The sequence below is a fragment of the Lonchura striata genome, chromosome 1 (genome assembly GCF_046129695.1).
Source record: "Lonchura striata isolate bLonStr1 chromosome 1, bLonStr1.mat, whole genome shotgun sequence".
Lineage (NCBI taxonomy): Eukaryota > Metazoa > Chordata > Aves > Passeriformes > Estrildidae > Lonchura > Lonchura striata.
The window spans coordinates 135,342,755-135,355,131 of NC_134603.1; the positions used below are offsets into that span (position 1 = coordinate 135,342,755).

Genomic DNA, 12,377 nt, shown 5'->3' on the forward strand with positions numbered 1-12,377 from the left:
AGATTTGCTTTGAGAACAGTAGGCCCCTTCTCAAAGATTTGAGAAGGTCACTGAATAATTTTCAACCTTGGAATTTGAAAAATAACATCTATATTCTTCTATTAGCCTTTTCCCATGCATGCAGCATCTTTATTTTATAGAGATCTATAAAACAGAAAGTGGTAAATACAGTCACTTGGAAGAACAAAATACACACAACAGTCTTTGTCATTGAAAGTCACTTTACTGATGTTACAATATGTCAGTAACATTGAAAACCACAGGCATTTGTATTAAATACTCTTGTAGAAGTGGATACTGTGACGCTGTTATTATTAAAAGTGAGCAGGAATTTAGAACCCCAAATTACAATGATTTGATTTTATAAAAAGCAACGTTTTGTTTAGCTACATGAAAGCCAGATTTATTCAACAGCCCAATGCCTGTAATGTTTATGACAAAAATACCACACTCAAAGCTAGAAAGTTGTAAACTGCAGTGCTTCATTTTGATGTTTGTCAAAATCTTACGCTTTTATTACATCAGGTATGATTTTTAAGGAATTTTAACTAGCAAAGACAATGATATGATACAAATCATTGTTTTTGCCAATACTAGCCCAGCCACAGTGGTGAAACATGATTCTCCTTGCCTCTTTCAATAATGGCTAGTATGAGTGAAAAAATAGCTTTTTTTTTTTTTTACAGCAATGCCCAAGTTAAACATCAGCACAAAATGAAGCTGGCAGAGCCAGTTGGTATATACCACCCCAAAAGCTTTGCTGAAAGAACTTGTCATACAGTAAATAGTGTTTTGTCCAGCAGATTAAAAATTCAGTAATGCTTTGCTATTCTGAAAAAAATATTTTGCATTTATGCAACAATAAAAATAAGTACTGTATTCTATATAAAACATTACCTATTTTAATATATTTTTATCCCTAAGAAAAGAAAAATTAAGTTATATATTCACAGTTTGAGTATGTTCTGGACTGTATTTCCAAGCATAAAGTATGCAGAGTCTACACAGGCAGTGAGCAGAAGTTCTTGTAACAATAATCAAACTAAATGAGCATTTGCTGTTCTACAGAGCCTTACAATATTGCATGATTAGCTGCTCGCACCACTCCACTTACAAGGTCAGTCAGGCCTATATACAGAATTTCTAACATGGTTGTAAAAATAGACTCTTCATGCTAAAGTTAGAGTATATAAGGTCTTAAGGCCTCATGTTCATATTTTTTAAAACAAAAGCTTTATCTTTTTGTTCAGAGGACTAGAGAAGCAGAAAAATAAAAGATTGCTGCTTTGACATTTTATGCTCTAGCAATTAAAAATTGTGTTGACACCTTTACTTCTCCCCTAGATAACATGTTTCTTTTTAACTGCTCTGTGCTTATTTTTCCCAAATTTTCCTCATTCTGAGTTATATGGCAATTATGGCCCCTGTTAAGTAGCAGAAATTTTTAAACAGTTTAAATCTGGTTTAGCTGAAGTGATTTTGAAACTGGTATAGACTGGATTTTAAAGAGCTAGAACTGCCAGACCTGGCTAGGTGTGCCAAGTTTAAAGCCAGGCACATTATCTCAAGTGTTAGCAATATCTGTGTTCCAAACTTATTTTTACTGCTTGTTTTTCTTACTTGTCTGAGATAAGATAGGAATGTTGACTGTTGTAGTGCTTTTCTCTAAATACTTGCAGAAAACTGTTGTGGAATGACAAGATACCGTGTGCACAAGCTTCCAAAGCTGCAATTTACATCAGCATCCATACTTGAGACACCAGAAATAGTTTTCATAAGCTGACTTAGAAACTACTCATGTCAGAGGACATTTTAGCATATATGATAGAAACTATTACTTCCTTTCTTGTTTCTGACAAAATCACACTTAAGAGAGTCCTGTCTGTATTGCAGCTGTGTTTACACAATTGGTTTCACTGTTTTATTTTTTCTTGCCTTATTAGGATAATAGTTATGTGCACACAGGAACCTCACTCCACTGTCCAGTCATGAGATCACAGCCTGCACATATTTTTGCAGTTTATTCAAATTTGTCTTCAGGAAGCACAGAATATTCTGGGGAAGGGACCCACAAGGATATTCCAGTCCAACTCTTAAGGGAATGGCCCATAGGGGGATTGAACCTGTGACCCAGGCATTATTAACACCAAACTCCAACCAACTGAGCATGTCAAATGTGATCCAAGTCAAATCCCATATTGCTGATACATAAGATTTGGGAGCCATGCAAATAGTGGCTCATCAGCTATTCTTGGTATTTCAGTGGAGACTCTAATGCTCTAGCTCTTCAAAAGCGAGGCAAATAACATCATATCGTGGTTAAAAACAGTGGTCCATCCAATCAACTGTTATCCCATGACACAGATACTCAATTTAGAGAAAGAAACATGGGATTTTCAGACTTGGAGCAAGAGAAATGGGAAACAGATCAACTGTTAGGTTCACAGACTTAGTGATTTAAGAGGCTTAGCCTTCAAAAATGCTAGAAGGTGAGAGAGACACAAAATGGCTGAGTCATCAAGTGATTTTACCAGTAGTATTCTGGTTTAACCATAAGTAATTAAGCCCCAAAACAGCTGCTTGCTCAGTCCCCCCCGCAGTGGGATGGCAAGAGAATTGTCAAGGTAAAAGTGAGAAGACTTATGGGTTGACATAAGAACAGTTAAATAATTAAATAACTGTAGTAATAATAATTTAAAAAATTAATTGAAAAGGTAATTAACAGAGAGAGAACTAAAACCCAAAAAAGACAAGTGATGCAAATGAAAACAATTGCTCACCATCAATAGATCAGTCCCTGAGCTGCAGTTCTTCACTGCCAGCTTTCCCCCTGGATTGCTGCTGAATATGGCATCATATGGTTTAGGATATCCCTTGGGTCTGCTGTCCAGGCTGTGTCCCCTCCCAGCTCCTTGTGCACCCCAAGACCAATTGCTGACGGGGCATGTGAAGAGCAGGAAAGGCTTTGGCTCACTGCAAGCACTTCTCAGCAATAACTGGAAAAATCCTTGCATTATCTAAAGTGTTTTCAGCACAAATCCAAACCACAGCCTCATACCAGCTATGATGAAGAACATTAACTCATCCCCAAGCAAAACCAGTGCAAAATCCACAAGACATGAGGCATCATCACCTGATTATAGCACAAGCAAAAGATCACAGAATCATTAAATAGTTGGGTTGGAAGGGACAATAAAGATCATCTCATTCCAACCCCCCTGCCATGGGCAGGACTTTCCACTAGACCAGGCTGTTAAGAACCCCATCCAACCTGGTCTTGAACACTTCCAGGGATGAGGCATCCACAGCTCCTCTGGGCAACCTGTGCCAGTGTCCCACCACCCTTACAGTAAAGAATTTCTTCCTAATACCTCATTTGACCTACTATTATGAACAGTATAGGAAAGACCCTATCCATAGTGTGGAAAGGTGACCAACTTAGCAGCTTTCTGATGTCAGCCAACTCACAGAGCCTGCTAGTGGATGAATGTTTCATGAAAATTCTTTTCAGTAGAAGTGAAAAGGGGATGGAAGAGAACAGGAGCTCACTGAGTTTTATACTGGAGTGTGATAACTTTGCTTACAACTAGCTACAGGATTCAATGTCAAAGCAAGTCCTAAGGGCTAACTGAAGAGTATATCCTTTATTATTATGGAGTCCCATGATTCTTTCACACTACATTCTATCCATTAATCAATTCATTAATTAAGTTACAGCGAATTTGGTCAGAATTTATAGTATATGCATGTCTATAATAGTGTATGTAGCCATTCTTACCTCTGGTTTTCAGTTGTTGCATTAGCATTGACATTAGCATGGACAATCAATCCAAAGCAGCAAAAGGGATTTGAGTAAGAGGATTTCAGTACACTATTGACACAATTTCTTTCTGATTTTAATTCAGGCTATACCTCAGAGGTTCACTTCTTCAATAGCACAATAAACTTATTTCATGAGCACATGAGCTCAGCAGGTTCAACATCTCATAGATCAGGAACTCTGTAAATCATTTGGAAGAAGCCATTTTCCAAGTCAAGTCACACTTAAGGTGACTGGCAAGTTGTGACTTTAGTCACAATTTAAGCAAAGATAGGCTCTATAAAATTAACAGTATTCTTGAATCTACATAATTAAATATAAAAAACTATATATAAATTATCAGTCACAACCATTTCTGGTGTATTGCCTGATATTACTAAAGTTCTTAAGTCAACAAATCCAGAATTAGTAGGTAAATCTTTACTTGTTAAATTGTGGCATCATTGTGCACCATTATTTTTAGATATAATCTCAATTTTCCAGTCTCCATCAGTTAGTCACATTAATTTTATTATAAATTACACAAGATTCTTCTCCCACATTGAAAATACATAAAGGTAACTTAAGTATATCTCATCCTGCCAGTCCTATGTTCATATAAACAATTACTTCTAGTTGAGAACTGATGGCTTCCTCACTTCAACAGGCATCTACAGCATAGTTGGCAATAACTAGTTCATTTATTAAAATAAAACCAAAATAAAAGCATGAGTCTCAATAAGTCAAAATGACTGAGCTATATTAGTGACAAGTACTCTATTTCAGTCTGGATGAGGTATTATGCAGCAGTTTATATTGCTATTGCCAGCATAACTAACTACAGTGGATAAAAATATTTGCAATCTTCAAGGTTATTAATCTGGCAGCTTTCCAAAATACTACATTTTAAAAGTAAGAAATAACAGCTTTGTAAGCAAACAACTTCTCTATCCAACCTCCACGGGCTTGGGAGGCTCACACAGCTCTGCCAGTTCAGGTCTCCCAAGTTACCAACCTGATATAAAGTTCTCTGCAGAAGAATTTTGCTAGAACATAAGTCCTGTGATATTCTCATGCTAGACCACCAAAGTGAAAGTCAACATTTATTTAACTTTAACTTAGTGCCCAGAACTAGACTTCCAGTTACTACATATCTCCAAATGTGAGGGTGACTGTTAAAGGTACACTACACACAGAAGTGTATCATCATATGCAACAAGTGAATTATACACAAAAAAAAAAAAAGCTGGAAGTACATACTACATTGAAAATACAGTCAGGAGGGCCATTTGTTTGCAAAAGAAGCTATGAACATAGCAGAAAGAGCCTGTATGTTATGTCCAGTTCTGTCTGCCAAATCTTGCTGCTTCTTGATAAGGCAAAATGGAAAGGGAGGGGTAAACAGTGGTAAACATAAGATATGCACAGAAATTAATGGGATCATTCAAAACTACATGCCAGTTTGTATCAAAAAAAAATACCATAAAAGGCACATAATGAACAGTCCAGTTGCTAAAGACAAAATATGAATATGGGAGGGAAAACCAGCTTCCAGGTGACAGAGTAACACAGTGATGACCAAGTTATCATAATGTCCTAATGTGGGTGAACCTCTTACGGGTCCTGCTCAAAGTCCAGTGAAATCAACAAAAGACATATTGATTTCAAGTTATGGCTCAGACCCTAATTTCATAAGCTACATGCTATCAACTATCTTTAATCCAGATAGCTACACTCAAAGTAAATCTTTGCAAAAAATATTCTTCAGTGCTGATTGATATATTTACCTTCCACAAAAATGCAGAATCTTTCCCTAAAGCAGTTACAAGTGACTCTTTCCAGATGGTCAGTCTGCACCCAGTTGTGCTCACTGATATTTGTCTTTTTTCCAAATACTTACCAGAACCTGTTGACTGTGAGAAAATAATTTGAATGCCAAGGCCAATATTTTTTCATAATCCAACATACAGCCTAATCATAAAATATAGTGCTTCTAAAAATCTTACATATTTTACAGCTGCCGACATCTTTAAACATTTCTTAATTTAATCTTACATATATCTGACTTTATTGAGAGACATAAAAGTTAAAAAAATACATTAAAAGGCTGCAAGTGTTGGATTCACTTACTAAAGGAAATACATGAAAGAGGTAGAAGATTCAGAAACACCATAGATGTTCCCATTACAATAATATCTAATTAATCATACAGTTGTTGGGTAGGGTATTCAACTGCACCACAGAGTCGGTTTTGGAAAACTAGAGAATTATAAACTGATTTAATATGGTCCAGTTTCTCACTAACTGAAATTTCCCAACCAGAAGGCATTTGCTTTACAACAACCTTTAGAAGTCTCAGGTGTTAGAAATACAACCATCAACTAACAGGCAAGATTAACATGGTAAAGAGTTGTTCCCCCCCACCCCATACTTTTTAAGCTAAATTCATTTGTGCTCAGTTTAATGCCCCAAAAAATTATCAAGGGGGCTTCAGGGGCAGCAAGCATAGCATTCAAGTGCATGGTAAATGCGATTCCAGTAACGAATAAAAGTTGAAAGACAGCAATGAAACTGGCCACTTGCCCAGCACTGTTATTATCTAGTGCAGTGAAATTGTTATGCTTCTCATAAGCCTATGCCTTGCCATCTAAAACAGTGTCTGGAATTCTCTATCAAAAATACACAGCGACTCTCACAGACAGACTTCACATCACCACATCCTGAATTGACTACTTAGAAGTATTCCCAAATGTCCAGTAAGTTTGAGCTGCACATGACTTAAAGACTGTTGTCTGCTGAATCATTCTTGATTACACCTGTGAGAGGATATGGTGGTTATCTAACTAAACAAGGAATTTTGGCTGGTTCCTTTTATGATGATTTAAGACAAAGTGCTGCTGTACTGGTTTCCACAGTCTGCTGTACAATTGAGATTGTCAAGACAGTATAAGATGCTGAAAAAGTTGTATAGATTTTGGTCAAACACCAGTTTCTGAGAGACACAGTTTTACAGTACTGTCCTTTCTGTATTTCCAAGGATGTCTGCTCATAACATTAGAAAATCTGAACTGTGATGATGTTAGTCATGACTGTTTCTTTAGGCATTTGGCAAAATACACATACGTATAACAGCTAATTTTGACATTATTGAATGTTTACATATATACAATCTGTATACTGAGATTATAAACATGTAAGGTAAAAAAAAAAGATATAATCTTTGTTTGTTTGCCTTTTGTGTCAAATAGTTGCCTTTCAAAGCTTGAAATCCTGTCACCAAAAAAATTCCTATATTTTTTACTCCTGCATGCTAATCTCGACTACAGTATGTTGTTTTTCCCTTACATGTGGAAAGTAAAGAACACAAGGTTCATGCATACAGCATACAAGTTTACATCAGCTGGGCTCTCCATGAGGCATGTTCCCAATTCCATTCTGGTCTGACTCAGGAGTGCAATAAACCAGAGAAACACCTCTCTTATACAGGACTGGCAAATGGACTGCAGTTGGGATTCTAGGTCACCATGTGGAACAGCCTTGTCACATCTAGGTTAATTATTCTCTGTCAAATGGTATGATTTTGGTTGTTCATCAAATCCATAAAATACAAGTCAACAAAAAAGAAAGAAAAAAAAAGACTGTTTTTTTCCTTTCCACATGACAGGAGGCTATCACTGCGATATCACGAGCACCTCTGTTGATCTTTCGAATTGTCTGAAGAGCAGATGAATGTGCAGTGACTCAGTGATGCTGAGTTTCTATAAAATCCAAAGTAAACAGTTCTGATGTGACCCCAGGAAAACACTGCAGCTAGATGGATGTCTCCCATAGCTGGAGAGGGGGAAAAGGAACACAGATACACATTGAACACCAGGATAAAACAAGCTGTCGCCCAAACAGTGCAGGAGCTTGTTTGGGGAACTGCATCTACATCACTTGGGTTATCAAATCTCCTCCCAGCCTCTGGTGGGTATGTGTTCACCAAGTGAGCAGACAGTCTTGAGCATTTCAGCACGACTTGCAGTCAGCATAGTAAATGCCCATGGCTGGGAGTTCACTTTTCTTTTTGAAAGAGAAATGTCACTGTAGCATCAAACTTGTACTAGATGGCTTTCACCTTAGAGTTACACTAATATTAGTGGAGAGATATCTTCCCATTTTCATCTGCCTAACTCTGCTTAGAGCAGCATGACTTCCTGCTGTGGGTTTGAGCTGCTGCCAAAGCAGCTCTAGGGCTGAGACACATCACTACAGCCCAGGCTCCAAGCTGCCTTGGGAGACCCTGTGCTGCACCTCACACAACCTTCTGCCCCAAGCAGCACTGGGGGAGCAGCTTGCAGGTTCCCTCAGCAGCACTCCATTCCTTTTTTCTTGGGAAAAAAAAAAGGACAGAGAACAGTGATGAGAATTTCATCAGCATCAGCAACATGAACCAAGGGTATTGCAAATAAAGCTCCTAAATGTCAGGACTTTTTTGCTTATTCAAATACCTGCTATGTCTGAATTGACACAAAGGAAATAAAAGCTTTTTGGAGCAGCTGAAAATCTCTGTATGAGGTGTTACTATCCACCACACATTCCAGGAGCTCCTGGTCACTCTAGGGAGACCAGGGTGGGCTCAGGTCACAGAACAGTGAAGTCCCTCCAGCCCTGCAAGCACTCCACGTGCTGCATAACTGGAAATGTTTACATTTCCATGAAGCTGGGAAGTAGCTATCCCAGCCACCTGAATGAGAGCTGCTGGGAGAAGGGGCAAGAAAGGAGAGCCCAATACATCACTTGCTCCAGGGCTGCCTCTGCTCTGCAGACCAAATTGTCCAGGGCACATTTTCAGCTTGAAATAAGAAAAGTAGTGAAATCTGGGCTTCAAGGCAGCTTTATGAGCAACCTGACAAGCTGTCTGTAAACAAAGCTGTCAAGGCCTTCATTGCTGCCAGTGGCTCTGCAGCTTCAGAACTTCAGGGTGCAAAGGAAATGCCATTCCAGCTCTCCTTGTTGGTCAAAGGTGCTCATCTGCCACAGTTTTCTTTTGAAAAACTACCAGTAAATCAAGACACTGGTGAAATGCAGAGAGAAGAGGGACACATACCCTGGCACTTTGCCTGTTGACTTTTTTCTCTTCATCAGGAAGTGGTGGCATCGGGTAAGGGTATTTTCTGCTGGAAGCAATAGATCCAGTGGATGAAGACGGAGACTTTGCAGGAGACAGTGTCCTGAGATGTTGAAACACATAAAATAAATGTGATGTCTTTGCATTCTAGCACTGCAACAGCAACTGCCATTACTCTGAAGCTTGGTTCAGAGCCAAGAATATAGCTTATTATTAGCTCAATATCAGCAGGATAAAATTGCTTGATCAATAGTCTTATAATTTCATTATATGAATAAAGGTATTTAGAGATTTCAGGAACACTGGAAGAAAAAAATTTGATACTTCTTATTAGAATTGTATAACAAAAATTACTTCTTAAACTGTTTTATATGGTAATGTAATTAATCATTATTAAATTATTAAAAACCAAATTTGCAATTGAATAAATACAGAACTAAAAGATAAACATGGCATTATAAAGCCTAAATAGAAACAGAAATTGTATAAATACAAGCTGAACAAATGTCTTCTCCCAGTGACTAAATGGCAATTATGTGTCTTTATGCATATCTTACACATCTCCTGAATTGATACAAACATAGCAAATAAATCTATTATTGTTGTAACATTAATTTACACAAATGCATGCATTTGGAGGCCAAACTGTTAGTTGTGAAGTAACAAAGGCATATACAAAGTGCTAATAACAAATTGTTATACATGCAAGCATCATACAGTGCATATTGTTCCAGCCAAAGAAAGAGTCTGATGAGAATATACAAAAATGGACTGATTAGTCAATGGCAATCAGCATTTCTGTACAAGGTGAGTAGAGTAAGCAGGAGCAAGTAAATGTTTGTATCACATGAAAGGCATTCTTTTCATGTCAATAAGGCAACAGCACATTATTGACTGAAATTTTATACCCAAGAAAAACTCTTATGCTTCTGTTTTGAGAATCTGCACTTTTCCCACTTGAGAGGTTCCTATCAGACTCTAAATCTGGGCAGAGTAAAATGAAAAAAAGGCCTCAAAGTAGAAAAATTGAGCTATCCTGGCCACCTTGTTCTCTTGTGCAGACCAAGGGCATTTACCACAGGAGGCCTCTTAATACTGCAAGCACATCACTCAGCCCTCCCTGAGCACTGCAATCTAGTATCTTCTGAGTTAAGGTGTCCCTGAAGATGGAAAGTTCCCATAATAATAAGTGAAATTTATTTACCTTTAAATAACTGTACTTTTATTTTGGATTATTGTATCATTTTGTTGTGTCTGTAGCTCCCTACAATAGCAGATCCTTTTGCCCCCCATACAAACAATGACTGATGGTAGCCACAAGAAACAAGGTGTCAATGGAAATTATATGATGAGAGCTCTCCACTCTGGCTCATGATCCTCTAATGCCTCATGTGGTAGCCTCTAAGTTCAACAGCACTTAAGACATCTACATTTATACAATTATCCAAACATGGAAGCATACATCTTCAGTACCTGCACATTGATCACCCATTAAGATGAACTGGACATACACCAATGTTTTCAGGAAGAAAAACCCTGAAACAGTTACTGCAGTATAAAACAACGTTTTTATATGTCCAACATCATAGATCTGGGCATCAAACTGTGCATGGAAGAAAACAGGTTAATTTAAAAAAATAATTCCAGGGAAAGGTTGTCAACAGTGCCCTACTATTCACTGTCCATACAAGTCCTCTCATCTCTGCCCCCACTTGGACTATCACTAACAAACTATTTGTGGATCAAGAATGAAGAATATAAGGAAAAGAGGGAAGGGGGAGAATAAGGAGAGCAGATTTTACATATTATTAGTAATCCAATTATTCACAAATTTTACCCCATTGCTGCAGTAGAATTTTACATTTTCATTTTAAAATTTGTAACAATGCACTTGGAGGTCAGAAACAAGGAACTGAGCTAGTGAAATCTGACTTGGCAAGCCCTATCAGAAAGCCATTTATAAGGTAGCACTACCTGGGGAGTGGCACAGAATGAAGGCATCTCCCATCTCTTTCACCACACTAGTCACAACACTTCCAACATAGCACAAGCTCTTCACATTTTAGATACTCTAAGAGAAGGCCACAGTGAGAGGAAAAGCCACAACCAATTTTCCTGTCCATCCATCTGAGCAGGTGACCCTGGAAGGAGTAATAATCCCCTGAAGGATGGGGCATCTTGAATATTTTCCCTGCACATGCAGGTCCTCTGAGCAGGATCCCTAACTAATCCTTTCAGCCAGGAAGCTTTGCACCATAACTCAAACACAATGCTGCCTTTTCCAAATATTTTGAAGGCCAAGCCTCCAGTGTAGCTGGCTACGTATCCTGCTTCTCAAATGCTCTTTGCACTGCCTGCTCCCCTGCAGTTTGCACACCTGACTGATGTGAGCTCTGCTGCACAGCTGCACCTGCAACACTGCAGCCAGTACATGGAGAATGCAGTTGCACACTTAGAGAAATGACCTTGCCCTCCCCTCACAGGGCCTCACCACTCATTTTTTTAATAGAGTTAGGTGCTGGTTTTTGTCATCTTTAGTGCCAGCTACTGACACTGTGAGCATACACGACTCAGCGTATGCTCACAGATCTTACAGTGCGTCTCCTCTGATAAACAACATTGTTTGAGGTGGTTTTGATCACCTTTCAGGTTGTGCCCTGCAATTGTGTATGTGCTGTGTATCCCAGATTTACATATACTTTAAATGAGAAAGGTCATGTCTGGCTCTTTCTCATTTACAGGATGGAGAGACAGCATTCAGGGACACTTGCAGGTAATGCTGGGGTTAAAGGTAGGAAAACTTGGCAGTTTTGGTCAAGGGTGGGATCCACTTAGCTTTCGCTAGGGTTTCAGTTCTCCTACAATCAAATCCATTAGCTTTCATGCCAAATGTTGCTTCCAGATGAAACTTACACAAGAAGCCAGTACACACCAGGACAGAGATTCAGAGGTTTTACTGCCAACCCCAAATGAAGCCATGCACCTCACCTGCAAAAAGTCTAATTTTTGAACAGAAAGCAAGATAGAGCAACCACTTTGTGTCTTTCTGTCCTGAAAGCTAAAACTAAGAGTGTGTGGAGACCATTCTGTGATTCACAACAAACACTATGGCAGCAAGAAGACATCTGGAAGCAGTCCCTGCAGCCTTGACCTGCTTGGCCTCCTGTCCCTAAACAGCAATGTTGGCACACAAGAAACAGTGCAAAATGTGGCACCTGGTCACACAACTAAACATCTTGCAATTTTGAGTGTCATTTGAACTGAACTCAAGGCAGGTGGCCCTGACAGATCTGAACTGCTCATGAACTGTGAGTGATTCTCTTTTGCAGACTGAAATAATGTAATGAAATTCAATTAACATTCAACTTGGTGAAAGTGTTGAAAGCTCAAATATAGACCCTATCAGCCTAATCTAACCTTTGCTGCCATGGATTCAACTCTTTGTATGACATCATCAGCCTAGATCCT

At 38.6% G+C, this 12,377-nt stretch overlaps 1 protein-coding gene across 6 annotated transcripts in view; it reads right to left on the minus strand.

The window, feature by feature from the left end:
* Positions 1–203: 203 nt before the first annotated feature.
* ADAM22 (ADAM metallopeptidase domain 22) overlaps positions 204–12,377 on the minus strand; it is a 131,333-nt gene continuing 119,159 nt past the window's right edge. For all 6 annotated transcript variants that reach the window (XM_021551750.2, XM_077788178.1, XM_021551753.2 and 3 more), the window contains 2 exons: positions 8,889–9,012; positions 204–7,630 (listed from right to left, as the gene is read on the minus strand). In XM_021551750.2, coding sequence (XP_021407425.1) covers positions 7,610–7,630; positions 8,889–9,012 — 145 coding nt within the window. In that variant the 3' untranslated portion in view covers positions 204–7,609. The remainder of the gene's footprint in view (positions 7,631–8,888; positions 9,013–12,377) is intronic.